Here is a 21,537-nt window from a genome sequence, read left to right as displayed (position 1 = left end):
GGGGAGAAGTGTTAATTGTAACTTTTATGGCCTTTACACAAAAGGGTAGAAGGGGCTACTGATATTTTCCTGTTACGAAAACAGTTCATTGCCACCAGAAATCAAACACTTATTTTATTCTTACCTTATTCCTACACATATTGAATTCCACCTATTTTTTTCCTGCTTCACAGATACGTATCTTTAATTGTTCACTATTAAGTGACTTTCTTGACTCTTGGTGAAATTTTTGAGCAAGTTTTGGAGGGCAGGAAAAAAAACCCTATGGAAAGGTTGAGTGATAATTAACATTGTGATACTGGCATGATTACTGCGTGAAGGGGTAGACGGTTTTGATCGGGGGGTGCGGAACGCAGGAATTATGCAAGCAAGAGCAAGTATAACAAAAGCAAGCACTGAGCTGTCTCCTATTAACAGTGCACATCAAATGAGCCAATGCAACTGCTTCTGCTTTGCCTAAATAAATGCCTGGATCAGTCATCAAAGTCGGATTGTTTTCCACAATACACTTCCTTGAGCAACCCAGATAGCCTTTGTGTTGGCCCCAGTAATGATGTAATGGGAAAAAGTTACAGGCATTCTGTCAAAGCCCTGCAGATTGCTCAAAATACTATTTCCCAAGGCTCCAGCTTCGCAGGTGCGGACTCAGCAGCCATCAAGACTTGCTGTGATTAATGACTTTTTCCAATGTGGTGCCTCACATTCATACAGCGAGAGAGCTTCTCTTGGATTAGGGAGGGTCTAGGAGGGGAGTCCGGTCACCTGCAAGCTCTCATATGTACGGAAGCTGCCCAAACTTATACAAGAAAAGAAACAAGAGGAAAAAAAGATCTCCAGGACAAGCTTCACAATGCCTGTTTGCACAGGGTGCACGCAGGCTTCCTATCTACATCGCCTCCTGCCTTGCTGCCAAAGACAGATGCTTAGGAGAACCGCAACTCCAGTTTCAGAGCCATGAGCCAAACAGCCGCACGATACCATCAGTTCTTATGGAAACCACCTAAAAACACCCTGGGCGCTACAGCAGGTTACACCTCCTGAACACATCCAGGACCAGTTGCTCTGCAGAAGCAAAAAAGGGTATTCAAAGCCCCAAGGAAACACCTGAGACAAAGGCACTACTTTGAGCAATGCAATAGCTCAGAGAGAGTCACCAAGCCACTATCAAACACAGCCAATCGGGAAAAATAAAACAAAAAAAAAAAAACAAAAACAAACAAAAACAAACAAACAACAAAAAATACATTTGATAAATTGTTATTTCATGTTAGATACCAAAACTTGCCCTCTTAGCATGAATTTGCAATTCTTATTCACTTACCTTTTACATCGCAGCTCAGGACCACAATAAGCCTTCCCATCACTTCACAAAGCTCCTGCTTGCACTCAAAAGCATCCAGAACAACCTCATATCATTTCTTTCTGTTGCAAGAGGTAGATGTCCTGGATTGAAAAGCAGCCATTCCCAAGGAATCTTCTAAGATAGTCTCTCCCCATACCCAGCAAAAAAGCCACTCACTTTAAAAAATAAAATAAAATAAAATAAAAATAAATAAATAAATAAATAATAATTTAAAAAAATAAAAAAAACCCACAGCATCTCCTTTATTCATCCCTTGAAGGATAAAAGTTTGGGCTAGTGTGTGGGTGGGACAGAATGAGATTGGCCATTAATTCCTCACAGCTGTTTTTCTACCTTCAGGTGTAGCACATCTTGAAAGGGCCACCCAGGAAACTCCAGAAATAGTGGAGAGATTGAACTTCATTCCACCACACATTGTTAGCCCTAGTTTAAATGAGGGGTCCCACATAACATCAGGTGCTGTTGAAGACAGGAAGGGAATCATCTCCCCTTCCTCTTCATAGCAAGTCAATGCTTGTCTGTGGCAGAGAGCCCATGGCTGTTCAGTGTATCTCTGCCAGCTGGATTGTGTAATTCCAAATATCTCAGCAAACTCCCAGAGAGAGAGATAAGCAGGAAACAAGAGTGGCATTTTTCTTTCCCTCCTTCTTATGTGGGATTTCTGTTTGACACAGTTTGCTTTCTAAACGGGCCTTAAGGAGAATCTGCTTTCAGTACCCTGGAAGTAGGTGATGTTTTCTTAATAAATTTATAATGTATTGTTTCAGGTATGTGAGGAAGAAAACCAAGGAAGGGTCTGATGAAGTGGGAAGGAAGGGGAATGATTTATCCCCTCTCAGAGCAAAATATGAAACTAAAGAGAAGAGAGAAATTCTGCTTGAGTTCAGATCCTCTTTGGAGCAGCACAGTCAAGAGGGTGAAAGCTCTAATCCAATAGGGAAATTAAATCACGCCTTTTTTTTTTTTTTTTGGGGGGGGGAGGAAGGAGGATGAGGCATTTTATGCCTTTTCAGATAGTTCTGCCTTGTTTCACAAGCTGGTAACTGACTCAACCTCCTTGCTTCCATGAGAGCTTTTGCATTACAGTGTGGTTTACTGTGAAGCCGATGGTAACCTCATCCCAAACACGGAGCGGATGCAAACCCCTACCTGAAACACAACATGTACCCCCTGGCACATCCCGAGCCACTTCCCATGGTTGGGATATAGGCCACCTGAAACACAACATGTACCTCCTGGCACATCCCGAGCCACTTCCCATGGTTGGGTTACAACCCACCTGAAACACACCATGTATCTCCTGACACATCCCGAGCCACTTCCCGTGGTTGTCGCGTACTGGAGGCGACGGAGAACACGCTGAGCGTGCGCTGTGCTTGTCCAGAATCCAAACACCACCGCTGCATGGGAGATAAAGTTGTCCAGCTATTGTAATTATGCATTCACTTATAAGCCATGGCAAATTCTGAAAGAACTTGGAGACAGCTCCCATCTACTTGTTTCCTCCCTGTTTGTAATTAGTTATGGCACTGGCATAAAAGAGGGTCTGTGTCTATTAAGTCTTCATCTGCTCCTCCTTATTCCCATATGAAGTCATAATCCTTCATGTCATCCCAACTGCGCACTGTGGAAGTGATTTAGGATGTCTCAAAACTGAGGATACTGACCCCAGGTATTAAATAAATGGAGCAGATTGACTGCAGAGGAAAATGATCCTTGTGTTACATACTGCTGGTAACAAGCACATGCATTAGCAGAGGGAGAAGGGGAAAGAGGCTGAGAACTGATGTGTCCACAGAAGAATCTGAAGAACAATCATGAGCTTTTACACATGGCAGATGTCTAAGATATTTTGAGAGATTCTTCTCAGAGCTTCTAAGCCACAGCAGGGCCCTGCTGCATATTTTGTTCTTCATATGATGACGCTGGGCCGTTTGTGTTGCACTATTGATGCTCTCCCGGGTGGTACCAGCAGGACAAGAAGTGTGGTTAATAGCTGGCTTCAAGGGCCAAGCAGAAATATCAGCCTGCAGTTCTGTCTCTGGCCAAGAACAAGGCATTCAAGAGCAAGGAAACAGACTTTTCTAAACAAGGGATCAAAGTATGATGAAGCAGTGAACAAATACTAATACGTTCCAGCTAAATGAAGCAACAAGAGGCAGTTTGGTAGTAACAGCCCATGCTAATCACCGAGGCAGTAACGGAGCACAATAAGTGTTGTCACAAGGTGTCTTGCTACATTTCCAGTATGGATAAAGATCAAGCACAAGAGTTGGAAAAAAAAAAAAAAAACTAGCTCTGACCTGTGAGACAGTGCCTGTGTGCCAGATCCTTGCAAAGTCTGGCTGCTGTGGTCATCTGCAGCCATATTCCTTCAATTGTTATGAGGGATCCAGACCTTTGAGAACAGGCCTAACTTGTGCAACTTTCAGCTAAACTTGCCTTGAAAATACTGCCAGGCATAGACCACCCTTGCTGAGAGGGTCCTTCATCTGCAGTATAAAGTCATGACAGTGAGCTATTAAACAAACCCACTCGGCTTGATTGTTTTCAAGAGGGCTTGCTGCACTTACTCCTTTCACCTTTTCCTTTATTAAATAGCATCCTTCTCGGCCCACAGAGAGGTGCTGGTTGTTTTGGGCAGACATGAGGCAGCCTCACTTCCTGTGGAAGTCACTGGAAGTTGGTGGCCATCAGCAAGGGAATATAAGCTTTACTCGGGAAGCAGTCTGGAGATTGTCACTTTTATTAAGCAAGCTTGTGCCCACTTTCCCACTCATATTAAGACAAGGGTTTGTTGTAAAATAAAGCCATTTTGCAGATACACCTGAAGACTCTTGAGCTTTCTAGAGGAGGCTTGTCCTTGTCCAGACTGAAGAAATATTCTCATTTTAAAGTGTCCCTATCTGAAAGAGAAGTTGAAGTTACAGGCCATCTTCTCAGATGTTGCTAAATCCGTTTTTATGTTATTCTCTGAGTAGAGGCAGGTGGCTCATATTTTAGCTGTAGTTGGATTCCAGCTTCTTAGCTCTACTTTCATGCTTTCATCTAACACATTCCTCTGGGCTGCAAGAACTTCATGCTTCTATGTCGGCCTACAGGTGAAAGCAACTAAGAGAAGTTACACCACATAATTATAGTTATTACGCCAGGCAATAGAGCTTTTCACAGCACAAACACCACTGGCACTCGTCACTGTCAGGAAGGGCTGTGTCTCCAGCTCGCTTTCGTTGTCACTCTTGACACAGATCCGAGGCCAAGCCCAGATGTGAGGAGCAAAGCTCTGATACCGCCAGCCCAGGGCCAAATCTCTCTCTGGCTTGGGGAAAGTTTGGGATTTGGGATCTTAAGTGTGACTGGGGAAGAGTAATGTCATGCCCAATGTGCAGTACAAACTGACAGCTCATATTTAGTCTTCCAGGTCTACCAGCTTTCTCCCTGCTCTTGGAGTTAGTCCACGGCCTTGTCGACAAAAACATGCTTTTAAGCAACTGAGTTCAAGCTCCAGGTTCAAGTACCACAGATTTACATCCAAATCCTTTGCTTATCATGCATTTAGCCTGTCTAAATGTCAGGCAATATTCTAGTACTAACAGCCCACTTCCTCTTCCCCTTCTGTGTCAGCAGTAAATCCCTAGTGTGATTTTCTGATAGTCTAATTTTCAAAAGATGAGATCAAATGCACATAAATTTATATGAAAGTTTGAAAACAAGTCCTTCAGGAAGGAAAACAAAGCAAAACAAACAAACAACAACAACAACAAAAAAAAAACAGAGTATGTAACATTGTGACAGAGTGTGGATTTAGTTAATTGGATCTAGCTATTTGCACCATCTTTGGCTAACGGCATGTGCCATTCCGCGGCTGGGAGAAGTAATTTAATTCATTGCCTGTGAAAAAAAAATGACATGACAGCAGCTACTCGGATGAACTTTCACATTAACGAAGCATGATCTGGTCTTGATCAAAGACTTTGTTTTCTTGGAGGACCAGAGTTCAAGCACCAGTCTGAACTTTTAAGAGAAGAAAAGACATATGTGTCACTGCAAGGCAAGCTCTTTGGACTTTGTACAAAAGCAGAGCTTTCATGCCAGCACTGCCACTGACCCTATGCTGAGGTTTGCCTGGGTCATCTCTTCCTTTAATTCTCACTGTCATGTGCTGCCTCTTGCTAATCTGAATGGGCTTCACCCATTAGAGCAATGAGAAGTGATGTTATCATTAGTCATTGCTGCTAGGCACTTTGGGGTCACATCATACAAGTCGCACATTGTTCCAACGAAACGAGCTCTGAGGAGCAGGGTTGAGATCCAAGAGCAGGACCAGCTCTGGTGGCAAGCAGCCATTAAATTGTCCTTGCAGATCTGGTGTAACCAGATCAACTAACAAGCCTCGGGAATGACGATGCCTTGGCCGATCTGGTCACACCACAGAAACTCTCTCTTGCAAATGGGATGCCAGGTGCTGAATCTTACCGCTTGCCAAGAGCAGCCAATATCAAAGACCACTGTTGGCTAAATATAAATGTGACTGTCGCTGTGATGAATAATTGCTGGATGTTGTAAACAGTCCTTACAATACATCTGCTATAACCTTTTTTAGAATTTGCCATGATAAATTCCATTGTCAATAAATCCCATCAATGCAACAGGGTGACATGTAAATGGAAAGGATTGCACTTTGGGTCCAAGATATTTTATAAATGCCAAATCTCAATACCATCATGTCTAGGTAGAAAGCCATATCAAACATTTTGAGAAGATAAACTCTGTTACAGAGAGATTTGCTGTGCTGCAGATAAAAGGTGTCAGGCTGGAATTAAGGAAACCAAGTAAAAGGATGGTCGGTGTGAGCTAAAGTCCTATTATTATTATTTCCTACTTTTACAGCCTCAGACCTTCAGTGCAGTCCCAGGAGAAGCCAAGCACAAGCCCTCATGAAGCCTGGCAGCACTGCAGCCACTTCCACTCCACACCCTGCCATCTCCAGCCAGTTGCCCAGCATGTCACATCCACTGGGGTCGTCTGCAGAGTCACTGGAGCTCCTTTTCTGTGCTGGGTCTTGCTCTGAAAGCCATGGGATACAGCTTTCTTGTCCAGATCTTGTCTCTGATGCTGATGGAGCCATTGCCTGAGTGATAATTACCTAGTTATGATTGTTGCAGAGGAAGCTGAGGCACTCACTTCCCAAACACACTTACTCCTCCTAATGCAAGTAAATGGTTTCATGGACACATCCATGAAATATGACTGCAGGTATGATAGTGTTGTAAGTTATTTAGGAGGTATAGCTTGTGTCTCAAATTAGAGAGATGTCCTGAAGCTCTGCAGGAGCTGCAGGAACCAGGAGACAGAAAACAAGTCCATATTAAAGATGAAAGAATGTTCTGTGCTCAGGGTCTGCGTGCGTTCTTGGCTGGACCCCAGATACATGGGGTCACCTGAGGTGAGTCATCTGTGGCTCCATTTCCCCACCTCTAGGATAGAGGGATAATACTTCTGTTCTCACCTCAGTTTGTCTTCTCTGTTTAGATTTCAAGCTCCTCAGGGCTGTGTCTTACTACATGTATGTACAGTTCCTCATTTAATGGAGTCACGATCCAAACTGAAGCCTCCAGGCGCTCCTGTATATATTATATCATTACTAATTTCACAAGGGTTTGCAATCAAATGCCTTTATCGGGCAAAATATCCTCAAAAAGAATAAAGACAGCTATTAAAAACTGAGGAACATTCTTGCTGAGGTGGAAGTAATGGTACTTTGTCCTAAAATGTAAAAAATGTGTATTGCAATTAAATTCTCTATTGGCAAATTGCTCTACAATTAAAAAACACAGAAGCTTGAGTGAGGCAATTAGAATAATAGTAGAGTGTTAATTATAGCTTGATGGATTCTGCATGCTGTCAGCAATTACCTTCCAAGTGTGCACTTTCTGAACAGAGTCCAAATCCACAGAAAGACACCGACGGAATTAGAAATATCTTCCTTGTTGGCATGCCCTTGCCCTTTTAAAATTTGTTTTCATAAATACTTTTGTAAGCTATTTAATTAGATTTAATGAGGTTCTAGGAGGAGACATCCTCCGTACTGTGTACACAGGCTCCTCTGTGGCTGAGGTATTGACCTGGATATAAAGGAGAGCTCACGATCATGAGAGCAGTCTTGTTGCCTACCAGCTACTGTTGACGAGCAATTCTCAGCCCACAGTAAATTGGTGCAAAACAAGGCAGTTTGGCCTGATTGCCGGGAGAGCTTCTTTTGGATAACTTTTAGAAAAGGTTTTCTAAGGCTTCTTGATGTCTCTCTCCTTGGGAGATCCAACCTGTTGACCCTTTAAAGGGGTCCCTGATCCTAGTGTGCTTTTTCCTCCCCCAAACAGTTGGAGAGTCCAGAGGGCTGCCGGCCTGTCCATCTCTCCGTACAGAGCATCCCACCTGGACACAGGCGTGTGCAGCACCACAGCAGCGGAGTCAGGCAGTGCAAAGGGTACGGCCTGGGATTGCATTGGTGAAAAGAAATCAGTCAGGTTTGAGGTCAGAAGTTTCGAGAATAATTTATAATCTTGGGTGTCGATTCTGAAACCACTTTAAAGGAACTTTTTTTTTTTTTGAGGCCTTACCCACAGGGAAAAAAATCCTTTCCTTAGAAGTGCCTTACACTTTGGGTTTCCCACACTGAAAAACTAAAGATATTATACGTATTTAATTGGCTATGTATTTTTGTAAGACTGTAGTATTTTCTGTAATATATCTACCCTTCCTGCCTGAGGTTTCCTCCATAGGACAGGAACTATTTGATCTTAGTTCACAGACAACTTTTTCAAATACATTAAAGGACTAAACCTAAGCTATTCTCCTATCTTCTGCACTTGTGTAATAGTCTGAAACAGGATCCAAAGCCACACTACTGTGTGTGACTTTATTTCTTGGTGTAACAAAAGCCTAACCCTCAGTGTTTTACCTTGAAAAAGCCTCAGGCTATAAATAATGCCTATTGATTCTTCCCGGAAAGATTTAGGGTCTAGCCCAGACAATATATGCAGTGTCTGCACTGGAAGGTCTGTTTGCCATCAGGGACCCCAGAGAAAGGCTTTGTGCAGCGGCAGGGTCCAAAAGAGCCTGGTTGTCACTGTGAAACACTTTGTGAGCAGAGAGCCCAGAGACACAGCCGGTTTAGGGAGGGCATGAGAGCTACTAAGCATTGCCAGGGCCCAGCACGTGGTGCTTGGCTGTCTAGGTTTGATGCTGTGTGTGGACACGACGTGCCTGGAGGTCTCAGTAACTCCATGCTGGACAGGAGAAGCCTTTCTAGGGGTTAAGAGTTTTCCATTTAACTCTGCAAAGTCCAGATAGCCTCTGTGCAGACAGACTAGCAAGAGTAAACAAGAAAGAGGGAAATGCCACTCCAGTGATAGGTGACATTTCTGGCAATAGATGGTCACGCTTTTGAGAAGGACTCTCAGATCATAAACTGTATTTTAGATTTCATCATTTCATATTCCAAGGCCAAAGCTCTTCCTCACTCTGACTTCCAAACTTCCTTCTAGTTTTCTCATTTCTCTTCTTTCTCTTTCTCCCATTTCTCATGGGTATTATTTTTTCATGCACATCTTTTCACCAATGCACACACTAACTCCAGAAGACAAAGCAGCCAAAAGAAATGCTGCAACAGTTCAGCGGGGAAGGGTGCTGTGCTGCGGCCAAAGCCCTCTTGCTCTAGGACAACCTGGTTTGCTGGTTACACTAGGTGGCTGGCTACGTAACTTAGTGGTATGTACACATTGTTTGCTGTGTATCACACAGCTACACACATATTCATTGGACAATCATAATGGCAATGAATCAAGGCATATAAATGCAATCCCAAGAGATCATAACCTTACTTATGTGAATTCAATGCACATCAGTGTGTCAAGGTTGCCCAGTAGTGATTTCTGACGTGTTAAATCAAGAGCATCACTTCTAGTCTAGGACACCTTGGTGTAATGCCTATCTATAACCTCATATCCATCTTCTACTGTAATTACCAAGGCAGTCCCAGCAAGCAAGCCCTTCACGCACTCTGTCAGATGAAATCCAACTGCACCACCGGTGAACCTGGAAGAAATGACAAAGAAGTGCATAAGAAAAGACAGGAAAGAGGCAGGAGAAGCAAATGTTCTCATTCCGGGGCATAGCTACGAAAACAAGATGCACCTCCTTTCACACCATCAAATGAGAAGGAAAGGGGCTCCCAAGATCTTTGCCCAGTTTTTGGCTCACTGGGAGCACAGGTAGGACTACTGAGCCCAATATTAAAAACCCCAGCCACTCTCAGAAGCTGGTCTGCAACCTCAGTTCCCCTTTGGTTCCCCTGTCAGATGCTGATAATGTTTCCTATCTTGCATTCCTTATCTATAATTCATCTGGAGAATTAATTAAGGAGGAATTAAAAAAAAAGAATTAATTAAGTTGAAACCAAACTAAAAAAAAAAAAAAAGTTACTCAGCAGAGGCGAGGGCAGAACTGTTCACCTTGCTCAACCTTGCTCGGAAGAGCCAAAAGATCCTCAGCTGTGGGTCACAGCAGCCCAAACCCCCTCGTCCTGGTACATCAGGAGCAGGATGCCACAACTTCCACAGGGGAAAAAGGCAAAAACGGGGAATTTGCCGCTAGCGCCGCGTGGGAAGCAGGTGCGGATGCCTGCGGGCCGCAGGCACAGCCATGACACGAAGGGCAGCCCCAGGCGAAGCCTGGCCCAGGAGCTGCCTCCTGGCCGAGCGCGGAGGTGGCCGCGGCTGGGAGAGGGTTTCCCTATGGAGCCTGCAGCCTCATGGCTCTTCCTTGGGGCTCTCTGGCCACGAAGGCGATGCTTCGGTTGGGGCAGGTTTCCACAGAGCGGACATGACTTCTCACTAGAGCTGGGGTGCTGCCAAGATGCAGAGCCCCATTTCCACGTGCCTGGAGAAGTGGCGCTTCCCTCTTCCCGGTGCTCCGGCCATGTCCCTAGTGCTGGTTCAGCCTTCACTTGCCGCTGTTGAGGAGCCTGGCGGTGCCCCACAGGCCTGGCCCCAAGCTGGCCCAATGCCGACATGGCAGTGGCTCAGGCACCATTTTGCCGCGCGTGCCTTGGTGAAACAGGTGAATTTGGGGAACCACCGCTGCTGGTCCCAAATGGGTCCTGATGACACATGGCTTTAGCTCAGCTGCAAGAGGCTCCTGCAGAGGGGACCTGGTCAGATTCTGAGCGGGGTTTCAACCATTCGGGGAACGTTAAATTTGGAGCGCAGACCGAAAGCGGAGTCCGGCGCTGGCAGCGCGCCCGGCGCGGCCCCTTTAAGAGCGGCGCGCGGGGCCTCCCGCGTTCACACCTGGAGTGGCAAAAGGGGGCGGGCCCTCGCGCCTCTGATTGACGGGCGGCCGCCTTCAATGGGGCGGTGGCAGCGGAGCGGCTCGGCCAATGAGAGGGGGCGCGGGTCTGCTGGCCAGCCAATCAGAGGGCGGCGCGCGGAGGGGGCGGTGCTGCCGCGCGTTGCGATGTAGCCAACGTGGGTTTGGAGGCGAGCGGCGCTCGGGGGCCGGAGCGGCAGCAGCGAGGCCGGGCGCTCGCGGCGGCTCTGGGCTCCGCGGAGGAGAAGGCGCCCGCCGCCGCGCAGGAGGAACGTTACGGATGCCGGCGGGCGGCGTAGCGCGGAGCGGCGCTGCGGGGTAGCGCGGAGCGCTGCGCCGGCCCCCCCCTCCCCGCCTCTTCTCCCCGCATCCCGCCCCCCATCCCGCCGCCGATCCCGCTCCGGTGCCGGAGACAAAATGGCGGTGCCGCCGCGGGGCGGCGGGGGATGCGCGCCCGCGGCGGCCGCGCTGCTGCTCGCGCTGCTGGGCTCGGGCTCCGCCGCCGTTACCAGCCCGGCGCCGGCCGCCTGCCCCGCCGGCTGCGCCTGCGACGGGGAGCTGCTGGGCTGCGGCGCCCTCGCGCTGCTGCGGGTGCCCCAGGACCTGCCCCGCTGGCCGCGGCACGTGTGAGTATTGGGGAGCACTAAATCTAACTCCTTCCCCTCCCCCTTGATTTATTCAGTGTTTAATAGCCGTAACTTTTGCCGCCTCTCGGCTGTTGCGAGCGCGGTGCCCGGCGCTGCTGCCGCCGAGGTGGCGATGGGGCTGCCGGGCCGCCGGGTTTGGGGCTCTGCTGTGTCGTGAGGAGCTTCTTTCCCCTCAAATATCTCCTTTTTGCGAGTTTTCCTTCTCTTCCTCTCTGCGGACGCCTCGGAGTGTGTGAGGGGGAAAGGGATGGGAGCGAGTTGTGTTGTTAATGATCTGCCCCGCTATTAAAAAAAAAAAAAAAAAGAAAAAAGAAAGAAAAAGAAAAAGGAGGGGGCAGATTTGGGTAGTTGAACTTAGGCTCCCGAATCCTTATTTGGACATGGGGATAAAGGGCCTGGTTCTCCAACGTGGGGAGCGCCCCGGCGCTGCCCGCCGCGCTGACAACCAGGCCCAAATATGGACCTCGCCGCTGGCTTTGGCGCTTCCAGCCCCCCACGAACCGGCGAGGTGTGAACAGGGCGACACCAAGCCCGGGCCTGGGGCCGTGGTGCTTTGGGGCAATTGCGAGGGAAGTAGGTGGCGTTATTCTTTACTTGGTATTCCTCCCCATTTTCTTGAAGTTAGCAATCTGCCAGATATTGTAGGAGTGCACATGGCAAAGCTAAAGTTATGGTATGGAACCTAACGGCTAGTCAAGTTTTGTGGTGTTTTTACTGAAGTAGCCTATGGGCACACAGGCCCTGGGCGAGCGCAGGGTAATGCTCCTTTCCTGTAAAGCGTGGTGGGTCCGTTCCCGGAGCGTCGCCGTGAAATGCGGTGCTGTGACCTGGCCTGATAAGATCTGGAGTATGAACTGAGACAAGTGAAGCACGGAGGAGTCAAGGGGGGAAGCGTGCCCTGCTTTGACAGCTCAATTCATTTGACAGTCTCAATGCATAAGAACAGCGAGCATATGTGTGTTCATACACTCGTATAAGTGTCCTTAACTATTAGCTGACCTTTGGAAATGAAGACCAGGAAGGGAGAGGAAAAAGCGTCTCAGCTCTTCTGTTGCCGGGGCCCTTAGCTGTTTGAACAGATTTATAGATTATTAGATCCATAAAATTTCTAACTGTAATAGATATTTCGTACTTCTGCTAGGAGAGAAGGTGGTCAATGAAGAATTGTTGGAGATCATCCAACTTCTTATTAAATAGAGTTATTAGGAGTTTGTCAGGTTCTCTTGGTGTTACTCATTTTGGCTGCAGAATGCCTTGTTTTACATGAAACTTTCAGGTGTGCTGAATTATTGGGTAGCATTTGGCCCTTTCTAGTCCAGTGCCTGACTCATTGTGTTCACCTGTTGCTCTTTTGCACAGTACGGATCCTTCAGCCTTAGGTAATGGTCATGTGAAGTTTTTAATTATCTCAGCTGAACTCCAGAATCCCAGTGTTCATTTTAAAACAGCACAGTGCGTTGTTGCTTAGGTAGGGAAATATATTAATCTTCCACTTTGAAGAAACTTATGCTTTTTAGGAGTGCTAACACCCAGGAGTGTCTTATTTGTATGGAACTGATTTTTTTTGAGTGTCGTAAATTCAGTTTAAATTTTATTAGTGAAGTAATCGCACATAAATCTACTACTATGGACCTGCAGGCTGTTGATCTTTTAACCACTTAGACAATGTCACTTTGTAAATTCTGAACTAACCAAAGTATTAGCTAAAGTGGAAGTCTGTGGTGACTTTTTGTCACCACAGTTTTGAGTTTTGTACCTGGCAATACAAAACCCATCTACTTTAAATATGTTTCTTTCTTAATATACAACCTATTTCAAAATGCTTTCATTTTTAAAGTAATACTGCATCTAATCCATTCTAAATCCCTTCCTTGGGTTTAGAGAAACAAAACCAGAACACCCCCTTTTTTTCATAACCCATAGGCTTGTAAACTAATTTCTGGTGCACTGGGTTATTAACTCATTTTGAGTAGTTATTTAATGTGCTCTCCAAAAACATCCTCTGCTGGGGAAACACTATTTTATCTCTGTGGGTCACTTTTACTTTGCGCAAGCCTTTTCAAAGAAGCCAAAGGCAGAAGCTGAGAAGTGCAGGAGCCCCGGGCTGGGGACGCAGTCCTGGTGCGCGGGTCCTGTGGAGCCCTGTGCTGGGATCCCCCGGGAGGCAGCCGGGAGAGACGGCACCGGGTGTCCCGTGTGTCCCATCGGAGGAGCCCGTGCCGGGGTGATAGACTTGGGCATGTTGGTGGCTGAGGGAGGAGGGAGAAATCCTGTGCTCCCTGACTTCTGGTGGCTTTAACTTCATTAATGTGCTTTTGAAAATCCCTCCCTAGCCGTTTATCTTCTTTCTTTAAAGAGAGCTGCAATGCTGAAGCGGTGCTTGGAGTCGATTTTCAGTGTGTTTCAGATAAAGCCTTTGTTTGAACTCCTGGCAATGCGGCTCTGTGTGCTAGGGAGAGTTCTGGGACTGACTTAATCACGCTGTGTATTTTGTCAACAAGGCTATCAGTACTGAAGAAAAGCATTAGAGTCTGTAGAAACTATTGTTATTTCTTGTTGGCAGCAGAGCTTAGGAGACTTTTTTTTTTTTTTTTTTTTTAAGCTTCCAGGAGGAAAAACTGGTGAAGGAGGGGCAGTGCACTGCAGTCCCTTGCAGTTAATACAACATGGTGCAGATAAGTTAAACTGGCACTGAAGTTCGCTTTGCGAAGGGCCGCTGGGTTTCGGCGTGCGAGCGGTTATGCAAGTGCAGGGCTTCCTGCCTGAGCCGCGTCGCGCGTTGCAACACCCCGGCACAAGCGGAGCAGAGCCCGGGGCAGCCGCGGCCCCGAGCCCCTGGCGAGCTCTGCAGCTCGCTGTTTGCAGCCATGCAAACCTCCTCGTGTGGAGGGCGTTGGGAGGATCCAGTGTGCCTGAGCAGTTCTGCTTTGCAGTGTCCTGCTCTGAAACTGCTCGGGATACTTAGTTTTTGATGTCTAACTCAATCTGAAGTTGGATTTGCACTAAAGCGTTGTCTGTGGTGGTGCAAGACTGTTTTGCTCTTCCCAGGCTATCTTCTTTTTGAAAAAAGGTGGAGAGGAGAGATTTCTTTTCAGATACCACCTACAAGATTATTATGTTTTTTCCCCTCTTTCTTTTTTAATGGTGGATCAGTTTATTTTTAGGTGCAGATTTTAATTGATAGCTTTAAGGATATAGTAGTGCTGTGCAACTGCATAGCTAATTCATATTCATTGCTGGCATCTGTAGGGATGAAAATGTTTTGTCTTACATGTATGTAACTTGCTTGTGTCCCAAATGACTAGGCGAAGCTTTTGGGATGTCAGGTGTCTGTCCTCAAAGGATTTACTGTTTTGTCTCTGTTGTGCTAGTTGCTGTATTACAGGTGGTGTTTCTCAGATATCCACACGTCTACTCCTGACCGAGGCTGGAGTAATTCCCATGAATTTAAGCGCAGCTCCTCCTGATCTAGCCTGTGTTACACAAGGGAAGAACTTGGCTGGATTTCATAGGCTGGAGTAGAATAGCCCAGAACAACTAATTAGTCCTCAAAACTGTATTTGCTGTTGATGCCTTTTAATATATTTTTGTTGTTGCATAAGCATCAATGCTAATTACTGAACAGAAGCATATTTTTGTAGAAGAGGATGTTTTGTTTAAGAACTATTATTAAAGAGGAAAATTGTGGAGCCTTATGGTTGCAAAGCATATATAAGGAAGAAATGGTCTCGATCCTGTGGAGAACAGGGGACTGCATGGGCTGTCCATGGGGCCTTCCGCCTGAGTGTCAGTGTTTGCACAGTGTCCCTGGGATCAGGGAAGATTCTTTGGAAGTGCCTGGCAGATTTAGGAGTTGCTTTCAATTCCCCAAGGAAGGTGGATATTTGGATAAGTTACCCTGAGGCGGCAGCTGGGACCTTTTCCTGTTTTCATAGTGAATGCTTGGTTAGACTCCTCTACAGCGAGCTGACAAAATATCTAGGTGTTGTTGAAAGCCCTGTGGGTGCCAGCTCAGTTTTAGGCCATCAAAGTGATTTGGAACTAGGAGTCTGGGGTAGATTTTTTTTTTTTTCCCTCCTCCTTTCTCAGGTTTATGGACATAGAAGGGTTTTATTGAAGGTAGTGGAACTTGAAGGTCTCTGGGGCTTTAGTGAACCAGGTGCCACTGCTCTGTGCTCCTTCCTAAGGCAGTTTATTTAGCTTCCTTGGTAGAGCAGAGCGAGACCTTCTAGGAAACTAGCTTTGCCATTGCCCCTGTGCACTCTGCTCTCTGGAGGTGCCCAGCACTTGCTCTCAGCCTCTGGTGTAACAAAACTCATGCTCCTCTGCAGATGCAAGCAGAGCTGAAAGAGAAGGAGGCGGGGGGAAATATCCTGCTGGCAGCCTGCAGAGAGGGGAGTGTTGCTGGCACTTCTTTCCCCGGGTGTCCCACTTCCAGCCCTGCTGAAATAATGGAACAAGGATTAAGTAACGATCGCTGCGGCACCGCGTGTGCCTAGCCCTGCACAGCTGCGCTGCGGTTCTGCCCCGCCGTGTGTGCTGGCCTCTGGCTGCGCACGAGGCTGCTGCGCTTGGACATCTGCTTTCAGGGGACGTGGCCAAGGCCTGGTGCTTGTGTAGGTGGCCGTTTCCCTCTCCTAATTCCCTGGAAGGAGGCTCCAAACTCAGATGTTCTCCCCAGGCAGCAGCTCCCTCCTGAGCAGCAACCTGTGGTCACAGCCAAGCGGGGCCCTGGGCAGTGCTAGCCTGGGGGGAGGCCTCCTGCCATGGGCCTGGTGGGGTAGTTAAGACTCTGCAAAACTTGCAGAGTGGGGCCTCTTCCAGGCTGCTGGAATACTCGCAAATAAATCCACCCTTCCTGTGAACATGTGTCCGGATTCTCTGACCTCCCTCAGCATGCCCTGGTATTTATTGGCTATTGCAGGAGAGCTGCCGTGAATGGCAAGGCCTTTGCGACCACTGTTCAATCCTTCCTGTCTTAAGACCATTTGTAGCTCAGTTCAGGGATTAATTGTGATCATTCCTGTCCGAATATTAGATGTGAGCTTGGTAATTAAGTCGTGACAAAATATTGCCTTTAAGAAGCCTTTCTACCTATTGGAGAAGTGTCTGGTGTAAAGTGAAGGTCTCTAGGACCCTGTCAGCCACTTCTACATGCTCCTCTATCCTTTTGAGAAACTCCATGGCATTTAATCACTCTGAGACTTTTCCTCTCTGCAGTGACTGCAATTTGAAACGCAAGGGTCCCATACAAAAGGAGCTCAATGGGCTGTGTTAATATTCAGTACCATGTACAAAGGGTGCAGCTTGAAAAGGGGAGAATGGATGGTCTGGGGGAGGAGAGACGGCAAAGGGAAAATTCCCAGGGCAGGGAATCAAGCATCTCAGTGGGCAGCTGGAGGAGGAAAAAAAAAGAAAAAAAAGAACACACCATCAGTTGTCTTGTATGAGGAACAACTGTTATGTATAGATAAAGATTAATATTTTTTTCTTGTGCAAGCTGCTCTGCACTTCTGGGGATTTAAGACTTGAAGGTGACTGAGCCTTTCAGGAGATTGTGCTTAAAGGGTAAAGGATGAAGGAGCAAACCTTGATGCTGGTTACTTTTTCTCCCCCAAAAGCTTTCTGGCATCAAGAGGCTAAAGACGATAAATCAATGTTTTTAATTCCATGCTGAAGTGCTTGCTTGAGCAGGGATGCTATCTTGCTTCCTCTGCTTAAAGTTAAGCTTGTGCTAGATTCCTATAGCTGTCAGTGGGATTTAAGCCCATGCAGGAGCCCCATGCTGAAATGAGGCTTTAGTCAGTATGAGCTTGAGTTAGCCAAAATTGTGGTACAAGGAAATCCCATAAAGCTTGGAGGGTTGCTCCTGAACTTGCAGCTCTAGCAGCATGTGCTGAAAACACCCAAAGTGACTTAATATTTGGGCAATTCCCCAGGTGCCAGCAGTAGGAACACAATCCTGACTCTGTGCATACACCTAGTTTTATTTGTAAGAATAAATTTGTGCTGAAGCTGGATGAATGCCCTGGCTACCTGGACAGCACAGCTACAGTAGAAGATTTTGTGCACTGAGCTTATATTATCTTTCATTCTATCCAGCTTGGACCTGTGGCCAATTGGCTTGGGCTCCCAATGGGCCCAGCCCCATGTGTGTTTTGAGTTTTCCTTGGCTATGTGCAGCTCCCCCAGGCTCTGCAAGGCACCTGTGAAGTGCTGAGAGCTGTGAGGCTCTGGTTGTGCCCTAAATGCCCAAAGAGGGCATTCATTTGGCTTCTGGTTGCTTTAATCCCTTGATAGGGACAGATGCTGTTCTTAAGGCTGGATGGCTGCAAAATAGGCCAAAGGCTTTTTCTTTTTTTCCCCTATTTTTTTCCCTCAGAAGCTAGCTGTGATTAGGACTTGTGTATTGCGCCTGACTTGCGTGTTAACTGCACCCAGAAACTCTCAATTAGGGGCTGCAGGGCTTTTAATTGATCTCGTTGGCTGCCCCAGGAGACACCTTGGATTGAGTTAGCTCAGCTCATCAGCTTTTAACATAATCATTTTGTGCTGCTAACCCAATCACTCAGTGCTAACCTAATCATGGCTTTGCAATGTGGAGTTAGATTGGATTGTGGAGATAAAGGGAGTAGAGATAATTCTGGCTAATGCTGCTGGGAAGGCCCAGCCTGCAGAAAATCCAGGCTCCAGGTTCATCAGCTCCTGCAGAGCAGGATTCAGCAGGTGCTTTACACCTCATTGTGGGTGATAAGGGTGACTTAGCACAGGGCATGACAGTGAATGCACTGAAAGTGCAGTGAGGACCACTGCGAGTTAATGGAGTCCCTGAGCTGTGATTTCATCCAGGGAACTGGCCAAGGCAGCTGGGAGATGTGGCTTTAGAAGTGGCCTTGTTTTCTTTTCTTTCCAGAAGTGCACACTGTCCTTCTAATCACAGAAAGGTCACCAAAATGAAGCAACCGAACAAACAGCTGGAGAAAATACGATTGTCTGTGATCTTGTAAAACTGAAATGTGCTCGGGAGTGGTGATGGTCTGCGCGGGTGTGTGCTGTGGCCCCAGCCCCTTTGCAGCATTGCATGGGGATCCACGGGGTTAGAGCCCTCCACCCAAATGTGAACTCTTGCTGTAGCCCAGCTCCTGGGCTCCTCATCGTCTAAACCAGCTGCGAGATGGCCCCGAGCAGCTTTGCTTCCCTGGAATGTTCCTGGCCTGCAGCTCTGTGGTCAGCACCATCCAGGCTCCCCGCATATGAAGCCGTTGTGGGTTTTGGCAAGAGGCTGAATATAGGGTAAGGCTGAGAAAGAGTGATGCCCAGGACAAGCTGGGGAGCCTGGACTCCTCGCAGCCTTCTGAGGTTCCTGACTTTGATAGAGTGCTGCTCAGATAGAGGAACAGTATGAGGTTACAGGGAAAAACAAAGGGAAAACAAACCCTTTTTCTCACTTCCTGGTATGTTGAGCTATTAAACAATGTCCCACTACTTTTTTTTTCTCCTCCCTGCAGTGCATGGGGGCCTGAGTTGAGGACTATGATGCCATTGTGCCAGCACAGAGCACAAAATACGTATTATTATTGTAGCTGAGTCATCCATTAATAGTTAACCAAATCCTGCACTACGGTTTGAGTCCTTCAACCCCAGCCTCTTCCAACTTCAGAGCAGGACCACAACATATGTAATATGTTATGCTCCCTCATTATATTTTCAGCACGTTGTCTCTCCAGCCACAACTGTGTAATTTTGGAGTAGTCTAGAAGCATGCCCTGCTATTTTGGGGCACCTCTCAAGATCTGATGATGTGTCACATCTAATTCCAGAAGTACAATTTAGTTCTGTGTGCTTCAGTTTTCAGTTTCAGTAAGAATTGGAGGACAGGTGTCTCAAACTGCAGCTACTTGCTTCTTTTCTTTATTAATGTTAACTCTGGTCATTCAAGGAGGCTAGTATTTTTCTACAGCCCCGATGTCTTGCTTGCTGTGTTGCAATGTGTATATTGGTGCAATGGCTTTATATGGTTTTCAGCTGGAAGAATATCAGGGAGATCTCTTACACAGTGAACAGCTTTGATGTGGCACTGCAGATTTTATAAAGCGTAGACTCCAGTGTCCTGCACGAGCTGCATTTAAATGCACTAGCTGGCTAAAACTGTAATGTTCTGGAGCTAAAGTTTTGTGTCTGTCATGTTTTTTTTTGGGGGGGATGGATAATCTGCCTCTTGCTGCATATGCAGTGGGGCAATTATTTGCTTGCGCTTTTTCATCTGGTGTTTTTGCGGAGGCATTTTTGGGTTATCAAATCAAGTTTGGAAGTCATCAGAGTAGTAGTCTCGAATGCATTTCTTAAGTGCTTCCTTTTCAATAAAAGTGCCTATTTTTAGATTAGTCCTTTCAGGTTAGGAAACAGGCTTTGAGTACAGTGGAAATTTGGACATGAAATCTTGAAATAAGACACTTCTCCATACCCTGGTCTCCTCCAGCTGGCGTGGTCTTGCTTGCTAGGGAAAGGCTGAAGCCCCCTCAGATGTTTGAAGGAAAATGAGACATTTTAAAATGCCAAGCGAGGGCTCTGTGGCTGGGTCAGAGGGACATGGATGGAGCAGATCCCAGTTGCCTGAAGCCTGGGCTTTTGTGGTGGCCACCAGCCAAGGTGGGAAGGCGCTGCCTTTCCGCACTGTCCATACTCATCTGCCTTACAGAGTCTGCCATCAACACTCCTAATAAACCTCTTTCAAAATACTACCCCTGCAAGTTCGAAACACGTTTTGCCTGGCCAGTGTAGAGTAGGCTGTTTTATAACCACACTTAAAGTCTGTTTTAGCGTGCCGTATGCCAACATAAACAGAGGTTTTCTGCGTTATCTATCATCTAGAAAATAGTTCTGCAAAGTTAGGGCTGGCCAACCGGGTGGTGTTTGCAGCAGGTTTGGGAGAGCTCAGCTCATTTAGGTTGGTCTCCAGCAGAGACAGGTTTCTAAAGCAGATCTGTGCTCTCTCAGATATTGCATTTGGCACCAGTGCCTTAAACTGCTTGTGCCCACAACTTGGAAAAAATATCCACATTTAGTCTACAGGCTTTTGGGGTTCTTTTCCTGCTCTCATCCTTTGGCATGGCCATGTCTGCTCAGCAGTGCTTGCTGCAAGAGACTATGGAGAACATCCTCACAGGAGAAAGGTGCCCTGTGGGCGAGTGTGTCCCCCCTGTGCCATCAGGAGCCCCGGCAGGTCATGGTTGTTGCTCTGCAAATTCTGCCCAGGGTAATAAAATTGATATCATAGGAAACGGCCTGGCTGGAGGCCCTGTGAAAAATCACCCCCTAAATGTGTTCCAGTTGTCCAAACATTGCTGCCTCTCCTTGCTCCTCTTGCCGTGCGCCTGTGCGAGCGGAGGAAAATGAGAGGGGGAATGTGGGTTCAGGAGGCACGCTCTGCCGGTGTCTCAGGAGCAGGGAATCCGTGGATTGGTGTTTGCTTTGTTTTCCATGGAGTGGTGATGCCACATGTGGCTGCCACGCGGGAGCTGGCCTGGCCTTGTCCCCTTGCTGCCTGTGGCCCAGCTGTGCCTGTGAGCCAGGACGTCGGTGAGCTCTGTTTGTCCCTGCTAGGCCCAATGAACCTCAGGCCCCTGCTGAACCAGGGGGCAGGGGTGGATCAGCACTTGTATTCCATTTGTTTTGGCAAAATGTGGAGATTAGTCCCCTCTTATGATGCTTCATTTTGAAATCCTCTATGGTTTATTTAAATGTGTCATAACTTTCCTTTTACCCTCTGCAATGCATATTTTTCTGGTGTTCCTATCAGTCTGTGAACAACCTTTTCTCTTTTTTTCCTTTTCTTCCCCTCTGCCCCCACTGACCCTTTTTTCCTAAACTACACAAGTGAATATAAGTCTTCTAAGTGAAAGTCAAAGATTTGCTAATCACCTTTGGATTGTTCCTGAAGTATGGCACATGTGCACGGCATTGAAGCAGGAAATAATGTGTATTTTTAGACCTCTGATTTGCAAGCTTTTGTGAGCTTTGTGCTGTTTCTGTCTGTCTTATTCTTGCAAACTCCTTTTTCTGTTCATCTTTCTTCCCACTTTCTATTTCCATTGTTAAGGGGAAAATAATTTAGACACCATCTCAAAGCCATTGAGATCAATGAACTTAAGAATCATC

The 21,537-nt window shown here is 46.9% G+C and overlaps 1 protein-coding gene across 1 annotated transcript in view; it reads left to right on the top strand.

Annotated features, from left to right (window-relative positions):
- The first annotated feature begins 11,128 nt into the window (after positions 1-11,128).
- LRIG1 (leucine rich repeats and immunoglobulin like domains 1) overlaps positions 11,129-21,537 on the top strand; it is an 80,324-nt gene continuing 69,915 nt past the window's right edge. The window contains exon 1 of the mRNA XM_088528307.1: positions 11,129-11,358. Within this exon, the coding sequence (XP_088384433.1) occupies positions 11,150-11,358 (209 nt within the window). The 5' untranslated portion in view covers positions 11,129-11,149. The remainder of the gene's footprint in view (positions 11,359-21,537) is intronic.

Source organism: Tinamus guttatus, unplaced genomic scaffold (assembly GCF_059628265.1).
Source record: "Tinamus guttatus ecotype Peru unplaced genomic scaffold, ASM5962826v1 Tinamus_guttatus_pri_ptg000307l, whole genome shotgun sequence".
Lineage (NCBI taxonomy): Eukaryota > Metazoa > Chordata > Aves > Tinamiformes > Tinamidae > Tinamus > Tinamus guttatus.
This window is presented reverse-complemented; position numbering and strand designations above follow the sequence as displayed.